This window comes from Antechinus flavipes, chromosome 4, assembly GCF_016432865.1.
Source record: "Antechinus flavipes isolate AdamAnt ecotype Samford, QLD, Australia chromosome 4, AdamAnt_v2, whole genome shotgun sequence".
NCBI classification, from domain to species: domain Eukaryota; kingdom Metazoa; phylum Chordata; class Mammalia; order Dasyuromorphia; family Dasyuridae; genus Antechinus; species Antechinus flavipes.
The window spans coordinates 157531748-157552688 of record NC_067401.1 but is presented as its reverse complement, the minus strand read 5'-3'; the positions used below and the strand labels follow the sequence as shown (position 1 = coordinate 157552688).

Here is a 20941-nt window from a genome sequence, read left to right as displayed (position 1 = left end):
GTATTTTCAGTCATCTAGAAATTATAACACATGAGAAATGTATCTTTTCTCACATTGTCCTTTTAAACAAACCACCTTTTAAATGTCATTTGAGACTACTTAAGGAAGTATATATCCAAAAGCATAGAGAGATAAGTGCAAAGATAGAGCTTAATAAAACCAATCAATCACCTTGACTTCACTTAGCAGAGATATCTTTATCAGATGAAAACAGTTTTGATTAAAAATGAATGATTTATTATACTATTATGATTAATTTGGAATAAATAGGATTAATAATGAATATCTTTTTATATCAGGGAGTGGTAGGTCTATATACAGTTGGAAAAATGATATATTCTTATAGCATTTTCACTAGTGAACATTCAAATATCTAAAGAGAGTAAACGTTTTTCTCTCTCATTTCCCCACTCTGGTAACTAAAGCTTACCTTCTCACTTATCTCTCCCTTTACTCCCTTATCCCTTGAGACAAAACAAATTGGACATTTCAATTTGTAAATATTTAGTTTAGCTTCATTCATCGCTTGGAATGAAGCCCACTCTGGAAGAGGTTCAACATGTATTTCAAAGTTAAGTTAACTTCTCATCATTGTAAGAATTTATATACCCCTAAATACTCTCTCCAAATATCAGTTGCAAGCACCATTAGTTTCTTCTCCCAATTTGCCTTTGTTGACAATGACAACATTAAATTTCTTTTTCAATAATGTAATTTCTAGTTTATTCAGAAGCATCATTTTTATGATTCTTAAGATTGTGTCTCTGTAAATGGGAAGAGAAGAAAACAAGTGATAATATTATCATAGATTTAAATTTGGAAAAGATCCATCTTTCATTTTTTAAAGGGGAAAACCAAGACACAGAAAGACTAAATAATTGGCTTATGATTACACAGATGGTAACTTCGTCTATCACTTGCTTATCTTTCCTCAACTTGCTCCCTCTTGCTTCCCTAAATCCTCAGAGCTGCTAACTTTAATACTATTTCATTACTAAACTAATCCTAAATGCCTTAGAGATTCTTGGCCTATCCTAACACTGAAGGAAAGAACTGTTTTTGCTTCAAACCAAAGAAGGAATTAAGGAACTGAGATCCACATGATATTAACCTGCTGGAAGTCAGGTGAGGTGGAGTGCTATACATGTAGGTTGCCTACAGTGAGCTTGATGAGTCCTTATAATTAATACAAGGTGTAGTAACCAAAGTTTTAAACTAATTGTAAGACTGATGACTCTGAAGTAAACCAGTAAGAATTAACTCAGATTCAAGAATAGAAAGATTGATAATATACCTGGTGAACTCTGAGTACAATAATAAATATAATGGGATGAACAGGGCTTTATTTCAGGCAATTAAAATTTAGAATGCTGTTGCTATTTATATTCATTAAAATAGGAAAACTGGATTTAATTAGTAAATTAAATTAATTAAAATAAATAGATACCAGAGTTGCTACTCATTCCCCCATTACCCAGAAAAATTCTCCCTAACCTTACATTTCCTCTCTTCCTATTCCCTTTTGACATAAGGGATTATTTGTGGTTGGGATAGGATAGGAAGGAAGAACTAAGGAAATGAAGGAAAAATTAATTTATTAGCAAATGGGAACTTCATTTTATTAACGATCCATTTTATTAAAATATTAGAAGAAAATGGAGGGAGGTATGTTATAACACCAAAAAAAAAAAAAAAAAAAAAAAAAAAAACCACTCAGCCTCAGGGTCTTAAGAATAGAAGAAAATTTTAGTTAATAATAGAATTAGAATAAAAAATTCAAAAGGAGATGAGTGAAGGGAATTGCTTACTTAAAACTGAGGCGATTCACAAGATAAATAAACACTATATATTGTTTATTTTCCCTGAAAATTTATGGGGAAACTCAATATTGATAGTCAATGTTAACAAATTAGCTGAAAACTTCTAAACTCTATAGGAAAACTTATTCAGATTCGTCATCTGAATAAGATGAATAAGACAAATAAGATGGTGTAGATCACAATTATGACTATTAGAATGAGGGATGGGAGTGGAAAGAAGATCTCATAAACTTTTCTGGTTTCTCTAGAGCTTTTCTTAATTCAAGATAGAGCATATGATAGAGCATATATAATTTAGCTTTGACATTCTTTTGGTCTAGGAGGGTGAAGATGACAGTGATTTGATTCCTGTAAGGATTTTCCTGTATGACAATTTCTCCAGTGATGTAGATCAATCGATTAATAATCAATTTATTTTGTACCTGCTGTATGTCAGGTACTATGCTAGGTACTGGCAAAACACATTTTAAAAAATTGATTAGTCCCTCCCCTCTTGTACCATAACACATGTCTAAAAATTAGTAAATACAAGATAAATACAAAACAAATACACAATTAACTTTGAGGTGGCAAAATTGAGGGATATTAGGAAATATCTCTTAGCTTGAGCTGAGCTTAGAAGGGAGCTTTTGGTTCTGAGGAGTGAAAGTGAAAATGAAAATTTTCCAGGGCTAAGGAATGGTGGTGGGAAATGGAATATCATATATGGGGAATAATAAGCAGGTCATATTGGCAATAGTACAAATGGTTTTAGGGAGAGACCCAAAAGATAGTTTGGGGCCAGATAATATCATCAATTCAGTTTTAGAGAATTTACTAGGGCACTGAAAATTTACATGATTTGATTGTCCATGGTTCACACAATTACTCTAGGAAACTTGAGATGTTCAAAAATTTAAGCTTTCTGTTCTCAAAGCTCAGTATCTGTCTACTATGCAACAATGCCTCTCTTTATATATCCAATATGCATTCTATCATTAAGATGAGTAGCAAAGAACTCTAATTCTAATTGTTTGTAGAGGTCTATTGAAATAACCTTTCCTATAAGGGAATATTTATTGATTTAAGAAAGAAACAGAGTCCATTCTCTAAATTAGATCCTTTCCTAAATGAGATAGAGACATAAACCATAGACTGTTTTATTAAATGTGTATATCAATAACCAAGCTTTATCAAGATTGTTGAACTATTTCAAAGATCGAAACTTAAAGTCTACTGAGCTTTTCCTGCCATTAATCTAATTTAAGATAAAAGGTAACTATGCAGTCTTGGACTTTCTAAAATCAGACACAAGAAAACTGAGAAAATGATTTTAACTGTTGACCTAATCTGAGTTTATGTATCATAACATTAAGAATATTAAATAGTTAACTCCATCCTATGTCTTTTATCTAAGATTAAACATTTTTATCTTTGTAATAAAATAGGATAATAACGCCAAATATTATTCTAAGATAGTAGAGAACACACCTTTCATGAAGGAAGCCAAAGACATTTTTTCCATTATCTGTTGAGTTATATTGGTGATTGGCTCATATTGAATTAAAAAGTCAGATTCATTAAATTTGTCTACACGTCCTAGGTCTACTGGAGGTACTTCAGGAACCTTAGAGACTTCATTAAATAATCCAACCAGAAACAGCTGCAGGCAAAGTAGCAATGAAAGAAGCCATTCCTATTAAACATAAGAGAAAAAAATAAATGGCTATTCTCATCAAGCACATTTTCTATTTAATTCCCCTGTGTATTGAATTCAAAATCAGCCACTTGTATTGACTAATTGATAAATAGACAGCAGTTCTTGTTCCATTAAACTTATATTTCTAATATATTCTTACAAGACAAAGCCAAGAACCAAAAAACCAAAATAGAGCTGGGAAGACACAATATGTTTTGCCTATCAAAAGCAAAACTAATAATTAGTAATTCTAGCAAAGAATTAATAAAAATAATTTATGTAGAATTTTAAAGTTTATGAAGCACCCTCCTCCAACATTCAAAATTAACAGTATTTTTAAGGTATCTTGCATCCTTTTCATCTATTCATTTTCTGCTGTTTCCAATTTCCAACACTTCTGTGTGGCCCTTTTAAAATATATGTTCCTTGAGAAATGAGATAAAAGCAATGTTTTGAATCAATTTAGGTAAGAGTGAGAGGGAAGAGTTCATTAGTTTTGCTAAAAAAATAACATGTGTTGAAAAATTAGATCTGAACAATTGGAAAAATATCAATTGTTCATGGGTAGCCTGAGCTAATATAATAAAAATGACAATTCTACCTAAATTAACCTATTGATTCAGTGCAATACCAACCAACTGCCAAAAATTTACTTTATAGAGCTAGAAAAAAATAACAATAAAATTCACCTGGAAGAACAAAAGATCAAGAATATCAAGGGAATTAATGAAAAAAATTGCAAAGGAAGGACGAGTATCAGACCAAAAACTATATTATAAAGTGGCAATCATAAAAACCATTTGGTACTGGTTAAGAAATAGAGAAGTGAATCAGTAAAATAGGTTAGATACACAAGACTTAATAGTCAATGATTATAGAAATCTACTGTTTGATAAACCCAAAGACTCCAGCTTCTGGGATAAGAACTCATTATTTAACAAAAATTTCTGGAAAAAATAGAAAATAGTATGACATAAAGTAGGCAATGACAACCTATACCCAGATAAGATCAAAATGTGTTCATGATTTAGGCATAAAGGGTAATAGTATAAGCAAATTACAACAACAAGGGATAGTCTATCTATCAGATCTGTGGAAAGGGAAGAAATTAATAGTCAAAGAATTGGAGAACATTATTAAATGCAAAATGGATAATTTTGATTACATTAAATTAAAAAGGTTTTGCACAATCAAAATTAATACAGGCAAAATTAGAAAAGAAGCAGAAAGTTATGAAATAATTTTTACAGTTGGTATTTCTGATAAAAGCTTAATTTTAAAAATATATATAGAGAACGGACTTAAATTGTAAGAATACTTGTCACTACCTAATTGATAAATGGTCAAAAGATATGAATAGACAATGTTGAGATGAAGTAATTAAAGCCATATTAGAGTCATATAAAATGCTCTAAATCACTATTAGAGAAATACAAATTAAGACAACTATGAGGTATCATTTAACACCTCTCAGATTGACTAAAATGACAGGAAAAGATAATTATGAATGTTGGAGGGGATGTGGGAAAACTGGAACACTAATGCATTGTTAGTGGAATTGTGAAATGATCCAATCATTGTGGAGATCAATTTAAAATCATGCTCCAAGGGCTATAAAACTGTGCAAACCCTTTGATCCAGCAGTGTTATTATTAGGTCTATATCATAAAAGATCCTAAAAATCATAAAGAGATCATAAAAGAAGGAAAGGATCCACAGCCAAAGCTGCTCTTCTGGCAGTGACAAGAAACTGGAAATTGAGTGGATGCTCATCAGTTGGAGATTGGATGAATAAGTTATGGTATATAAATGTAATAGAATATTACTGTTCTATACAAATTGATGAGCAGATAAGGTCAAAATGTGTTTATGATTTAGACATAAAAAGTGATACTATAAGCAAATTAAAAGAACAAGGGTATTATATCTGTCAGATTTGAGTATAAACTGACACTAAGTGAAGTGGGCAGAACCAGGAGAACTTTGTACATAGTAATAGCAAGGTTATGTGATGAATAACTGTGATAGATTTAGCTCTTCTTAGCAATGCAGTAATCCAGAATAATTCCAATAGTTTTAAGATGGAAAAATACCATGCATATCCAGAGAGAAAACTATGGAAACTGAATGTGGATTGAAACATAGTATTTTAACCATTTGTTTTGTTTTATTGTTTGCTTTTGTGTGTGTGGTTTTTTTCCTTTTTGATCTGATTTTTCTTGCAATACATGACACATTTGTAAATATATTTAAAAGGACTGCACATGTTTAACCTATATCAGATTACTTCCTGTATTGGGGAGGGGTAATTGAAAACTATCTTTACATAGTTTGGAAAAAAATGAAATACTATTAAGAAAGTAGAGAGGATTAAGGATTATTGGGATGTTCTGTTTGGGGGACCAGCTCCTATCACATTGCTCACTACCACTTTGGCTGTTTTAGTAATTGTGACTTGGGGAAATCTACATAAAAGGCAATTTAGGAAGCAATCAATACTATAAATCTGTGTGATTATAGTATTTGGAAATTCAGGTCTTTGGATTAATGTAGTGTTTTATTGGAGTAAAAGAACATCCCAAAATGAGTTTTTCTATTTTTTTATAGTCCTTCCAACCTAACTAGTATTTTCCTCGTAATGCACCTTAATGAGTTACTGAAGCAGAAACTAAATATATATTTGGCCATTTGAACATTAAATTGTTGGTTGGTTACTGTTTTTGTTGTTGCAGATCCAGAAACTCTGAATCTCAGCTAAGCAGAATGTTTTTGTGTGATTTCTCTGGGTTGATGATTTGGGGAAGTGCTACTTCTTTTTCATTTTAAGACAGAGGCAGACAGACAGGGTGAGAGTGAGAGAAAGAGAGAGGAAAGAGAGAGAAAGAGAATGAGAGATTTATTTCTGTTTTCTTTACTTCCTTTTTCATTGGCACTTCTAATTTGAAATTTTTCCTTTATTTTTGCTTTTGTTAAATAACATTTTCAGTGATCAGATATTTATTTCTCTCTCCTACCTCTCCTTTTCCATACTATTGAAAATAGAAATAAAATCTTTATAATAAATATGAGTCAAGCAAAAAAACATATAATGACATGAACTTTTAATCATACCACTAGACTCTCTCTTTTCATCCTCCATTTTTTAATAATGTTCTTGCACAGAAGGGCCCGAGTTTGTTGGCAAATGCTTATCTTTCTTTTAATCATTTTGACCTGTTTGTGACAAAAGTAGAGAAAAGAATATAATTGCTATAATTGCTATACACACATATATTGAGAAAAAATTATTTGTTTTTCAAAACCAGAAATATGTTTTTGTATCTTTTCAAATGTATTCTTCTTCTTCTTCTTCTTCTTCTTCTTCTTCTTCTTCTTCTTCTTCTTCTTCTTCTTCTTCTTCTTCTTCTTCTTCTTCTTCTTCTTCTTCTTCTCTTCTTCTTCTTCTTCTTCTTCTTTTTTGCTGAGGCAATTGGGGTTAAGTGACTTGCCTAAACTCACACAGCTAGGGAGTATTAAGTGTCTGAAGCCACACAGCTCCTCCTGACTTCAGAGTTAATGCTCTACCCACTACACCAACTAGCTGCCCCTTAGTTTTGCCTTTTTTATTTCTAGCCAAGTGGTACTATACTTGCCACACAGTAAGTGCTAAAGAAATGTTTATTGATCTGATCAAGCAAGAATGAACTCTTTCAGAGCCAAGTGTCCATCTGCTTCACAAATAGCAGTATTGATTTACTGAAAGGTAAATTAATATTAAAAGTTAGCATTTCACCAATGGTACTAACTGACTTTAAGGAAATATCACTGGATGTTGAGAGAAATACTGGAAGTAATGTCATCCTTTCTATATTCTCTTTTCTTTAAAATTAGTTGATAAAAACCCAGGAATACCTGGGCTCTAATCTCTGAGGACACCTTTCTTACCTTTACAACTTAGTAAGTTATTTAGAGTCATTCAGGTTGGCTGTTTGAGCCTGAGCAAGTAATTCATTTAACTACTGTCTGCCTCAGTTTCCTAATACATAAAGTAGAGATAATAATAGCTTCTACCTTACAGGGTTGTTGTGAGAATCAAATGAACTAATATTTATAAAATAATTAGGACAGGGCCTAACATTTAAAGGGGATTAATAAATACTTTCCCCCTCCTCTCCATTTTGGTTTTAGAAATATGAGAGAAATGACAATGAAGAAGTGCTTTTTTGAACCTTGATGGAATAGAGTTGGGGAATTTTCCTCTTATTAAACCTTTCCTTTTTGACTACCTGCCACCTACTCACAAAGTAAATTCTCTTTAATAAGAAAATCATATATTGTAATACTTTCAAGGAATAGTGAAATTACTGTTTGAGACCCTTAATATATCTTACAAAGACATTTCAACTGATTTAAGAAAAAAATAATATAATAGGAATGGCATTTGAACATCTAATGATATTCCCCTGAAAGTCAGTTGGCACTGTTGGTAGAATCCTAACATGTAAGACTAAATTTATCTTTCAGTAAATCAATGTTGCTATGAATAAAGTGAAACACTTTTTTTTTCTCTAAAAGATTCATTATCAATCAAATTAAACAAAAACATTTTTAAACACTTAACTACGTGGCAAACATAGTGTGAATTGGCTAAAGACAAAAACAAAATAATTCCTACTCTTAAAGAAATTGTCTGCTGTATTTCCTAACATGTCCCTAGTGAATGCACAAGGGAAATATATTTGAATAGTCATTCCCTGACTTTTCCTTCCTCTATCACTGGCCTCCCCAGAAACAACCTCAAAATGTCCCAAGATTTCTGTCTCTCCTTCCCCCTCCCACCAATGTGACAGTGTCCTGGAGTTTCTTCTTTAAAGAGCTACTAGGTTTTAAATCTCTCTTGGAGATCTCTTCCCCTGTCCATGCTTGCTTCTAAATTTTTAGGATATTGAAATTTTAAAGGATCCATTGGAATGAATTAAACCTTATTATATATACCCAAGTATCAGGTTGTTCCAACCACATAGAACAGTCTACAACACTGTTTGGGATTTGGACTGTGTAGACTGGTAAACAGGAACAAAACTTTGGAGGGATATTTTGATTGTTTTGAGCAAGTTATCTCATGTTCTCTCATTTAACAGTGTTGATTATCTTCAAGGTCATCCAATTTGATTTCTAGTTTTGAATCTCCAAGTGCCAATGGATATCTTAAATTGAATATCTTATTTTAAATGCATTGTATATTAAACTGAAATCTCCTCTCTTCCTAACTTTCCTATTATTGTTAAAGGTACCCTAATCCTATCAGTTCTCAATCTGACAATCTAGTCAGGTGTCATAGTTGACTCCTTATTCTTTTTTTTATTATTATTATAGCTTTTTATTTACAAAATATATGCATGGGTAATTTTTCAGCATTGACAATTGCAAAACCTTTTGTTCCAATTTTTCCCCAACTTCCTCCCACTCCCTTTCCCCAGATGGCAGGTAGAACAATACATGTTAAATATGTTAAAGCATATGTTAAATACAATATATGTATACATGTCCATACTTGACTCCTTATTCTGTCTCATCCCAATAATAATTCTTTTCTCAAGACCTGCAGATTGGATTTCTGCAGCATTTTAAAAAAATGTCACCTTCTCTCATCTGCCACTAACACCAGGCTGTACCACATCACTTCTTGCCTAGACTGTTGCAATAACTCACTGATTAGTCTGCTTCCACAAATCTCTCTAAATTCCAGTCTATCCTCAAATTTGTTTTCAGTGATTTTCCTAAACCATTTGACTAGGTTTTTCCTTCTCATTCTCACTCAAAAAACTCTAGTGGCTCCTTATTACTTTAAGGATCAAATGAAAAATCCTCTCTTGTTCATTCATAACCTATTCTTTCCCCTCATCACCTTCTTATACCTTATATACCTCTAGCTAAAATCCAGTACTCTTATAGGAAGCCTTTCCTGAACTACTTTAAGTTTAGTGTCTTCCCTCTTTTGATTATCTCTAATTTATTCAACATATAACTTGTTTGTACCTAGCTGTTTGTATTGTGTCTCCATATAGATTGGTGATTCCCTTGTGAGCAGAAATATTTGCTGACTAACATTAATTTGGGGTAATTGGAAAATCATTTTTTGGTGTTAGAGAAAAGAATAAAAGGACTGACTTTTTAAAAAATTCCATATTTACAAAATTATGTAAAGTTTAAGACCTGATAAAAGTGCATTTCTTCTTTAAAATACAAAAAAAAATTAAAATTCTGGATCTGTAATTTCATCCCTATGGATTCTACTTGATTTGTAAACCTTTTCTTGACCATGAATACAAGCAGAATGATTCTATTACAACTAACAGTATCAGGGTGCCTGGGAACAATGGGAGGTTAAATGATTTGATCCATGATTAGACAACTAACATGTCTCATTTTTATTTATTTAGATTTTTTTTGGACTAGGTGAAAGAGGAGATTCTTTGCTTCAAATGCTACCTATTCTTAATCACTAAATAGGTGTGGCCTCAGTCAAACCTGTTGAAGATCTTAGCTTTAAAAGATGGAACATCCAGGGCCATCTCCAGTCTTCCTTATCTGTATTTGCCTACTAGAACCAGATGGTTCTGGAGGGGACAATGAGGTGGTAATTTTGCCTAGCCCTCCTTTACATCAAGTTCAATTCACTTGCATGTCATGAGATCACCTTCCTGATGTCATGGTCGTCTTGGAAAACAAAGGATAAACAACAGCAACAACAATATGTTTCAGAGCAGAATGAAGACCTGTCCATTATTTACTATGCCATTGTGAATCTCCAGAGAGTCTAAAACATATATTTGTTTGTCGATAAGAATTCTATTTCTGCTTTGCTTGAATTTAAACTAATTATATAAAGTAACTACTAGTATATTGGTTCAATTTACTTTTAAGTGTATGAAATTTTTCTTATCAATTTAGCTAAAAGATAATAAATGTAAAGGAGTTTCACAACTCCTAGTTCGAGTTCAGTTTATGAGAACCAGGCAAAAGGCTGTGAACAAAACTTCATCAATTATAAGGGTTTTCATATGTGTATATGTAAATATGTATTGTGTAAATAAGTATGGTTCAATATAAATTTTTGAATGATAGATCTTCAGGGAATCTGAATTTCAATATTGACTCTGTGATGTGTGACCCCAGGCAAATTAAATAATTTCATTGGATTTTAGTTTTCTTGTCTTTGAGTTGAGAAAGTTGGACTAGATAATTACTAGATAATAAGAAAATTGGACTCAAAGTCTACCTTCTAGTTCTTAATTTATGATTCTTTGTTTCCTATTAACTCAGTAGAATTACAATAAATGACTTTTTTCTTCTTCTTGTTTTCAGTTGGAAATTCCTGAGCAAAACCCCATAGTCTGCTAAATTATACTAGCAACAAAAACAAACTGTGAAACTCAAACTCTTATGAAGAGAAAAATAATGTCTTCTGGAAATAATAAACTTATATTAAAAAACAATTCAAATCATTTCTTTTTCAAAGTGGATTTTTCTTAACAAAAGAGTAAACCTGTTCTAGTCTCTACATTCTTTTAATATGAGACTGAAAAACAGGCTCAATAAAAATATCTCCATTTTCTGGGAAGAAAAAGTCTCTTTGAGAGCTCAGAGGAATACTCACAAAGTCAGTTAGAAAATGAAAAAAAAACAGAGAAAAATAAATAAGTAAATTAACCAAATGCTTGCAAATGTGTTGGCAATGAAAGTAAGTGAAAAGTAGCTTTAGATTACATTTAGAAATTTCAGATATATTTCTCATAGCCTATTCTCTAATATATTTCATTGGATTCTCAATAGTCTTCACATTTCTGCCTTTATATGAATGATAGAAATTCCCAAATTACTTCCAGATATTTTGGTCTATATTATATCGAATATATAGATATTTCAGGGACATGAACCATTAATATATATATAGTTTCCATTCATATTTCCCTGAACAGATCTAGTTGAATGCCATTCTTCATTTTGCAACCATTTATGGCATGTTCACTATACTGAAAGGAGTTTATACATTACATAAAACAAAGAGTAAAAATATAGATTAACTTACAGTCAGGAAAGCTGAAATAAGGAATCTAGAAGTATTATCAATTCATTTTTCTCTATATCCCAGAGAATAGTTCAAATTGCTTCACAGTCCATTTTACATGAAGTTTTCAATGTTTGCCTATTTTCGACAGTTCTTATTCAGATAAGTTTTGAAGAGGGTTAAGGTCAGTCAGCCAGCCTGCCAAAATAACACGAGTCACATGATTCTTTGTGTCCTGTTTTCTATTTCTTTCTCCTCTAGTCAGTGCAGGAAAACAACAGCAATAGATGGTTGGCTGTGCATGTTATTCTGGAAGGAATAATTACATGAAGACAAATTCTACATTTACTCCTGTGACTCTTTGCTTCCTGAAATAAAGGAGAAATTACCAAGTTCAAATGCTTCAAAAAAAAAAAAAAAAAAAGAGAAAAAGTCCATCAAGAAGGATGTGGTCATCCACAATGTAATCTTTAAACAGGAAAAATGTAAACAATCCAAAGAGCAGATTGAAATTAGGAAAGAAAGAAAGGGAAGACAAGATAAGAATTAAAATGATAAGTAACCCCTAAAATCAATACAAGTAGTGATGGATGTTAAGGAATTTCAACTGAGAATTTTAACTTTACTTCAGGCAAATGATATAAATCATAATATTAACTAGTTGGCCTTTATTTTTTATACTTTATAAAGTGTTTTATTAACATTACCACGTTTAATTCTCACAACAATTCTGGAAGACATGGGAAAAAAATCATGATTTCAATTTGCAGATGGGGAAACATTCAGAAAGGTGAAACTTGCCCAAAGTCCAGCAATTTGTAAATAAGGCAGACACGATCTAAACCCAGATCATATAAGACATGATTTTAGGGCTCATCTGCTTCTCCACAGTTGCCTTCTCACAAAAAACTTCTGTCATTATCACTAAACCACCACCACCACTACAACCACAACTACAATAACAGCTCAAACAACAACCAATCCCATTGATTATTTTTAGTATTCTAAAGTAAATGCTTGTGTCATGATTGTAATTCAATTTTTACTTTGCTTGAGATAATTGCTTTAATAGAGAGGTTAGGGAATTGTGAATTGATAATTTTCTTCCTTATTACAAATCTGTGGAAAATAAAATTAGACTTAAAGATAATTAGTAATTTTCAAAGGGGGGAGGGCATAGACAAAACGTGGAGCAGAGCTCCAATTTTTGCCAAACTTTCCCAACACGCCTTTCTAAGTAACATTAAAAAGTGCATCAAACAAAGCTATAAATTGGGTAATCAACAAAATGTCACAGTGATATATTTTCTAATTCAGGAAAGTTTAGAAATATATAAGAGAGGATAGCAGGTGCTGGCATGGTGGCTGGCTGAGAGAGTGGCATGGAAGAAGTGGCACCAATTATAGATCTTGAGGTGAGGAGGGATTTGGCAAAAACAGAAGCATTAGCACCCTGAACAGTCCAATACCTAGAGCCCTATGAGAAACCAACTCCTAGTTAGAAAGAGATTACAGGAGATCTTTTTGTTAGCCCTAGGTGCAGGACCAGTTACCAATTTACAATTCCATTAACGATTACCTAGTTCTAGGTTATAGTTCTAGATTGAGAGCTGCTCATTCAATTCTGATAGAGTAGGCACCCTACCTCCTTAAGAACCAGAGCACAGAGCAGAGAGATAGACCAACTCCCAGATCTATTTGCTGAATGTACCAAAATCATATCGGTCCTCAGATCTAGCTGAGAAAGCAAGAGGTTATAAAAATCAGAAGACCCAGATTACATGTTAAGATGAGCATAGCTCAACTCTTTTTAAAATATTTTATTATAGCTTTTTATTTACAAGATATATGAATGGGTAATTTTTCAGCACTGACCCTTGCAAAACCTTCTGTTCCAACTTTTCCCCTCCTTTCCCCCACCCCCTCCCCTAGATGGCAGGTTGACCAATACATGTTAAATACATATTAAAGGCTATGTTAAATACAATATATGTATACATATCCATATAATTATTTTGCTGCACAAGAAAAATAGACTTAGAAATAAGGTAAAATTAACCTGGGAAGGTAATCAAAAATACAAATGGACAAAACATAGGGAGTGTAAATGCTTTGTTGTGGTTCACATTCAATTCCCAGAGTTCTTTCTCTGAGTGTAGCTGGTTCTCTGCCTCATTGAACAAATGGAACTGACTTGGTTCATCTCATTGTTGAAGAGAGTCACGTCCATCAGAATTGTTCATCATATAGTATTGTTGTTGAAGTATATAATGATCTCCTGTTCCTGCTCATTTCACTCAGTTTCAGTTCGTATAAGTCTCTCCAGGTCTTTCTGAAGTCATCCTGCTGGTCATTTCTTACAGAACAATAATATTCCATAACCTCTATATTCCACAACTTACTCAACCATTCTTCAATTGATGGGCATCCATTCAATTTCCAGTTTCTTGCCACTACAATAAGGACTACCACAAACATTTTTGCACATGTTAGTCCCTTTCCCTTCTTTAAGATCTCTTTGGGATCTAAGCCCAGTAGTAACACTTGGTGGATCAGAGGGGATGCACAGTTTATTAACTTTTTGAGCATAGTTCTAAATTGCTCTCCAGAATGGGTGGATGCATTCACAATTCCACCAACCGCAGTGCATTAGTGGCCCAGTTTTCCCACATCACCTCCAACATTCAGCATTATCTTTTCCTGTCATCCTAGCCAATCTGAGAGGTTGTAGTAGTATCTCAGAATTGTCTTGATGTGCATTTCTCTGATTAATAATGACTTGGAGCATCTTTTCATATGGCTAGAAATAGTTTTCATTTCTTCAGCCGGAAATTGTCTGTACATATCTTTTGACCATTTATCAATTAGAGAATGGCTTGATTTCTTATAAATTAGAGTCAATTCTCTACATATTTGGAAATTAGGTCTTTATCAGAACCTTTGACTATAAAAATATTTTCCCAGTTTATTACTTCCCTTCTAATCTTGTCTGCATTAGTTTTGTTTATATAAAAACTTTTAAACTTAATATCAAAATTATCTACTTTGTGATCAATAATGATCTTTAGTTCTTCTTTGGTCACAAATTCCTTCCTCCTCCACAAATCTGAGAAATAAACTATCTTGTGTTCTTCTAATTTGTTTATAATATCATTCTTTATGTTTAGATCATGAACCTATTTCAACCTTATCTTGATATTGGGTGTTAAATGTGGGTCTTCTGCCATACTAGTTTCCAATTTTCCAAGCAGTTTTTGTCAAATAGTGAATTCTTATCCCAAAAGCTGGGGCCTTTGAGTTTGTCAAATACTAGATTGCTATAGTCTTGATTATTTTGTTCTGTGAGCCTAATCTATTCCATTGATCAACTTCTCTGTTTCTTAGTCAGTACCAAATGGTTTTGATGACCACTGCTTTATAATATAGTTTTAGATCTGATATAGCTAGGCCACCTTCATTTGCTTTTCTCTTCATTAATTCCTTTGAAATTCTTGACCTTTTGTTCTTCCAGATGAATTTTGTTATTTTTCTAGGTCAATAAAATAGCTTTTTGGGAGTCTGATTGGTATCACACTAACCAAATAAATTAGTTTAGGTAGTATTGTCATCTTTATTATATTCGCTTGACTTACCCAAGAGCACTTAATTTTTTTTGTAGTTTTGTTCGTAGAGTTCCTGACTTTCCCTAGGCAGATAGATTCCCAAATATTTTATACTATCAGCGGTTACTTTAAATGGAATTTCTTTTTGTATCTCTAACTGTTGGATTTTGTTAGTGATATATAAGAATGCTGATGATTTATGTGGATTTATTTTGTATCCTGAAACTTTGCTAAAGTTTAGATTATTTCTAATAGCTTTTAGTGGAATCCCTGGGGTTCTCTAAGTATACCATCATATCATCTGCAGATAGTGATAATTTGGTTTCCTCATTACCTACTCCAATTCTTTTAATCTCTTTCTCAACTCTTATTGCTGAAGCTAGCATTTTGAATACAATATTGAATAGTAATGGTGATAGTGGGCAACCTTGTTTCATTCCTGATCTTATTGGGAATGATTCCAGTTTTCCCATTACATATGATGCTTACTGAGTTTTAAATAGATGCTTCTATTTTAAGGAAAAGCTCATTTATTCCCATATTCTCTCAAGTTTTTATTAGGAATGGATGTTGGATTTTATCAAATGCTTTTTCTGTATGTATTGAGATAATCATATGGTTCTTGTTAATTTGGTTATTGATATATTCAATTATGCTAATAGTTTTTCTAATATCAAACCAACCCTGCATTCCTGGTATAAATCTTACTTGGTCATGGTGTATTATCTTGGGGATGATTTTCTGTAATCTTTTTGGTAATATTTTATTTAATATTTTTCATCAATATTCATTAGGGAGATTAGTCTATAATTTTCTTTCTCTGTTTTCAGCCTATCTGGTTTAGGTATCAGTACCATGTCCTCTGTAAAAGGAATTTGGTAGGACTCCTTCATTCCCTATTTTTTCTAATAGTTTATTTAGCATTGGAGTTAATTGTTCTTTAAATGTTTGGTAGAATTTACATGTAAATCCATCTGGTCCTGGGGATTTTTCTTAGGGAGTTGATTAATAGCTTGTTCTATTTCTTTTTCTAAAATGGGACTATTTAAGTAATTTACTTCCTCCTCCGTTAATCTGGGCAGCCTATATTTTTGAAGGTAGTCATCCATTTCACTTAGCTTGTCAAATTTATTGGCATAAAGTTGGGCAAAATAACTCCTCATTATTGCTCTAATTTCCTCTTCATTAGTGGAAAGTTCTCCCTTTTCATTTTTAAGACTAACAATTTGATTTTCCTCTTTCCCTTTTCTAATCAAATTTACCAAAGGTTTTTCTATTTTGTTGGGTTTTTCATAAAACCAATTCTTAGTTTTATTTATTAATTCAATAGTTTTTTACTTTCAATTTTATTAATTTGGCCTTTTAATTTTAGAATTTCAAGTTTAGTATTTGATTGGGAGTTTTTAATTTGTTCTTTTTCTAGCTTTTTAAGTTGCAAGCCCAATTCATTGGTCTTCTCTTTTTCTATTTTATTCAAGTAGGCATCTAGAGCTATAAAATTTCCCCTTATTACCACTTTGGCTGCATCCCACAAATTTTGGTATATTGTCTCATTGTTGTCATTCCCTTGGGTGAAATTATTAATTGTGTCCATGATTTGCTGTTTTACCCATTCATTCTTTAGGATGAGATTATTTAATTTCCAATTACTTTTTGGCTTATTTACCCCTAGCTTTTTGTTGAATGTAGTTTTTATTGCATTTACTATTTCTATCTTTCTGCATTTAATTTTGAGATCATTATGTCCTAATATATGGTCAATTTTTATATAGGTTCCATGAACTGCTGAGAAGAAAGTGTACCCCTTTCTGTCTCCATTTAGTTTTCTCCAAAGATCTATCATACCTAACTTTTCTAGAATTCTATTTATCTCTTTACCTTCTTTCTTATTTTGTGGTTTGATTTATCTAATTCTGAGAGTGCAAGGTTAAGATCTCCCACTATTATGGTTTTGCTGTCTACTTCTTCTTGCAACTCTCTTAACTTCTCCTTTAGGAAGTTAGATGCTATACCACTTGGTGCATATATGTTTAGTATTGATATTGCTTCATTGTCTATGCTACCCTTTAGCAAGATATAGTTTCTTTCCTTATCTCTTTTAATTAGATCAATTTTTGCTTTTGCTTGATCTGAGATAAGGTTGGCTACCCCTGCTTTTTTGATTTTACCTAAAGTATAATAGATTCTGCTCCAGCCTTTTACCTTTACTCTATATGTATCAACCTGCTTTAAATGTATTTCCTGTAAACAACATATTATAGTATTCTGGTTTTTGATCCAGTCTGCTGCCTGCTTCTGCTTTATGGTAGAATTCATCCCATTCACATTTACAGTTAAAATCACTAATTCTGTATTTCCTGCCATCTTATTATCCCCAGATTATGCTTTTCTTTTTCTCTTACTACCCTTATCCCCCTCCCCAGAATTAAACTTATGGGCACCACTTGCCTCATGCAGCTCTCTTTCTTTAGAATCCCTCCCCCCTTTTAAGTCCATTTCCCTTTTTTATAACTTTCCCTTATGTTTTTTGTATTCCTTTCTATTTAACCAACTCTTTTCCTTTTCCCTTTCACTCTCCCACTTTTTAATAAGGTGAGATGTTTCTCTGTAAACCAAATATGTCTAATATTTTCTCATTGAGCCAAATCTGATGAGAATAAGATTCACACAATGTTCCTCCCCCTTCCTTAATTCCTTCAGATATGATAGGTTTCCTTTGCCTCTTCATGGGATGTAATTTTCCTCTTTTTATCTCCCCTTTTCCTTTTTTTTCTGATACAATCCCCTTTCCACTTCTAATTTCCTTTTTTGTATTATAACAGTAAAATCAAATTATATACATGCTCTTTATGTATGTCCATAACAGAAATACACTTCTCAAGAGTTCTTTTTATCTCTTATACTTCTCTTGAGTCCTATATTTGGAGATCAAATTTTTTGTTGACTCTGGTTTTTTCATGAGGAATAAATGGAATTCACCTGTTTCATTGAATTTCCATCTTCTTCCCTGGAAGAAAATGCTCAGCTTAGTTGGGTAGTTTATTCTTGGCTGAATTCCAAGTTCTTTTGCCTTTTGGAATATCAGATTCCAGGCCCTTTGATCCTTTAAGGTGGAAACTGCTAGATCCTGAGTGATGTTTATTGTGGCTTCTCTGTATTTGAATTTTTTTTTCTGTCTGCTTGTAATATTTTTTCCTTTGTCACAATATTCCTTGGAGTTTTTATTTTGGGGTCTCTTTCAGAAGGTGTTCAATGAATTCTTTCAATGCCTATTTTACCTTCTGATTCTACTACAGCTGGGCAGTTGTCTTTGATGATCTCCTGTAAAATAGTGTCTCAGCTTACATGAACTGATGCTAAGTGAAATGAGCAGAACCAGGAGGTCATTATATACCTCAACAACAATACTGTATGAGGATGTATTCTGATGGAAGTGAATTTCTTCGACAAAGAGATCTAACTCAGTTTCAATTGATCAAGGATGGACAGAAGCAGCTACACCCAAAGAAAGAACACTGGGAAATGAATGTAAACTGCTTGTATTTTTGTTTTTCTTCCCGGGTTATTTATACCTTCTGAATCCAATTCTCCCTGTGCAACAAGAGAACTATTCGGTTCTGCACACACATATTGTATCTAGGATATACTGTAACCTATTTGACATGTATAAGACTACTTGCTATCTGGGGGAGGGTGAGGAGGGAGGGAGGGGTAAAATTGGAACAGAAGTGAGTGCAAGGGATAATGTTGTAAAAAATTACCCTGGCATGTTGTAAAAAAATTATCTTTCAATAAAAAGTTATTAAAATAAAAAAAGCCTTTAAAATAAAATAAAATAATGTCTCAGCTCTTTTTTTCATCATTTTAATTCTCTCTAGGGTTATTTAAGTATACCATCATATCATCTGCAAAAATGATATTTTGTTTTGTTTTCTTAAAGGAAATAGGAAGTCAAATCATATTAGTAGGTTTCTGAAGGGGCTTACTAGAAACAAGTACACATAAATCCATCAATATGGGCCAGAACTTTGAAACAGATATACATGCTATACATAAATCCATCAATATGGGAGGCATTACATATAATTTACATAAGCACATAGCAATATAACACAGGCTAGTAGTAATGTAACAAATAACATGAATCAATCTGAAAATTTATACGAGTCCATAAGTCCTAGAAATAGTCCATAAGGAATCCATTGTCCATTAGTTCATGTGCCAGGAATCTAATAATTCCTGTAAGCTCTGAAGTACTGCAAAAAGTTTCATCAACAATTTTTCATCTCAAGTTCTTTTTTTTTCCTCATTGCTAAAAGTAATAGTCCTAGTAGAATGTTGAATAATAGTGTGAAAATGGAAATCCTTATTTCACCCCTAATCTAATTTAGAAAGTTTCTAGCATATCCTCATTACAGATAATGCTTGTTGATGATTTTAGACAGAAACTATTTGTTATTTAAAGGAAAACTCCACTTAATTCTATGTTCTCTATTATTTTTCAGATTTATATTCCTAAAATACACATTGGACTTTGTCACTTCTTACAGAAAAATAAACATTTTTGGTGATTTTAATTAAATAAGTTTCCTATTATCAACAAGATAATATTTTTTTTAAATCCTCAGGTTTTGCAAAGGTAAATCTTGAAAATTATCTTTTTATGTATTTGGAAAAATAAGCTATTAAAAATAAAAATATTCATTCAGTTATTTAAATTCAATCAGGCTTGTACCTATGTTTTCAATCTCATTTCATATTACTCCCCATCACACATATTTATTTCAGTCAAATTTCTGATTTTCTGCTCATGACTTTCAATTTCCTATCTATGTGATTTTATGTAAGTGATAACCCATATCTGGATTATGCTCCCATTTTCTACCTAACATCTTTCTTGATTTCCTTCTAACTGTTTATTTCTCTATTTCTCTTGAAATTATTGCGTATTTACCTACTTGGGAACAGTTGAATCTCCAGAGTAGAATGTAAATTCCTGGAAACCAGCAACTGTTTCATTTTTATCTTTGCATCATCAATGATATTTATGCACATCATAAATTTTTCAAAGGTGTTTGGATATAACTGAAGGCTTCTCATAGGTCCTCGAGTGTACCTATATCTGAATGAAGTTTACTTAAATATAACACAGAAAGGATAGCACTTAGCTTGTGTAGATAAAGTCTGCCTTATCACCTTATGGAAACATTTCTGGTCAGGAAGATAAAGTATGGTTATTTGAGAAGTCTTGGAACAAGGATCAAGCTTGAAAGATCCTTAAGCCATGTGGGTGGGCCTTTTTATGCCTTAAGGTTACAACAGATCCTTGTCAACATATCCTGAGACCACCAGGAAGCTAAATGGTTAGGCTTATTGACAGTTAGTCCTCTGGGTCAGTCAAATCACGGGAATATTTTCTTTACCTTTTGAGTAAAGAACTAAGCTTAAATACATAGCAAAGTGTAGGGGGAAATCTGGCAAATACTGTTTTTAATCACATCCCAATCTTTGGTGGCAAGCTCTTAGAGGTCATCTAGAGAAACTTTTATAGTTTAAATGTTTTAAGAGCCTTTCCTGGACAACCCAAATCTTGGAATTGAGAAGAACAGCCTGGAAAAAAATTTATTAGAATGAAAAAGAAGTAAGGAGAAGATAAATTAAAAATATAAAAAATGAACACAAACAACATTTAGTGGTTTTTTGAAGTAATGAAAAAGTGTGCAAGAGAAAGACCAATAACCTTCACTTCTCCAATTAATAGAGCAAGTCCAAGATTTCAATAATCTCATCA

General features: G+C 32.4%; 1 protein-coding gene across 1 annotated transcript in view; it reads right to left on the bottom strand.

Annotated features, from left to right (window-relative positions):
• The window catches only part of LOC127560553 (ABC-type organic anion transporter ABCA8-like), a 101047-nt gene extending 89300 nt beyond the window's left edge, over nucleotides 1–11747 (bottom strand). Inside the window, exons 1-3 of the mRNA XM_051995229.1 lie at nucleotides 11570–11747; nucleotides 6610–6711; nucleotides 3291–3495 (exon numbers count right to left, since the gene is read on the bottom strand). Of these exons, the coding sequence (XP_051851189.1) occupies nucleotides 3291–3495; nucleotides 6610–6705 (301 nt within the window). The 5' untranslated portion in view covers nucleotides 6706–6711; nucleotides 11570–11747. The remainder of the gene's footprint in view (nucleotides 1–3290; nucleotides 3496–6609; nucleotides 6712–11569) is intronic.
• Between the last annotated feature and the right edge of the window lie 9194 nt (nucleotides 11748–20941).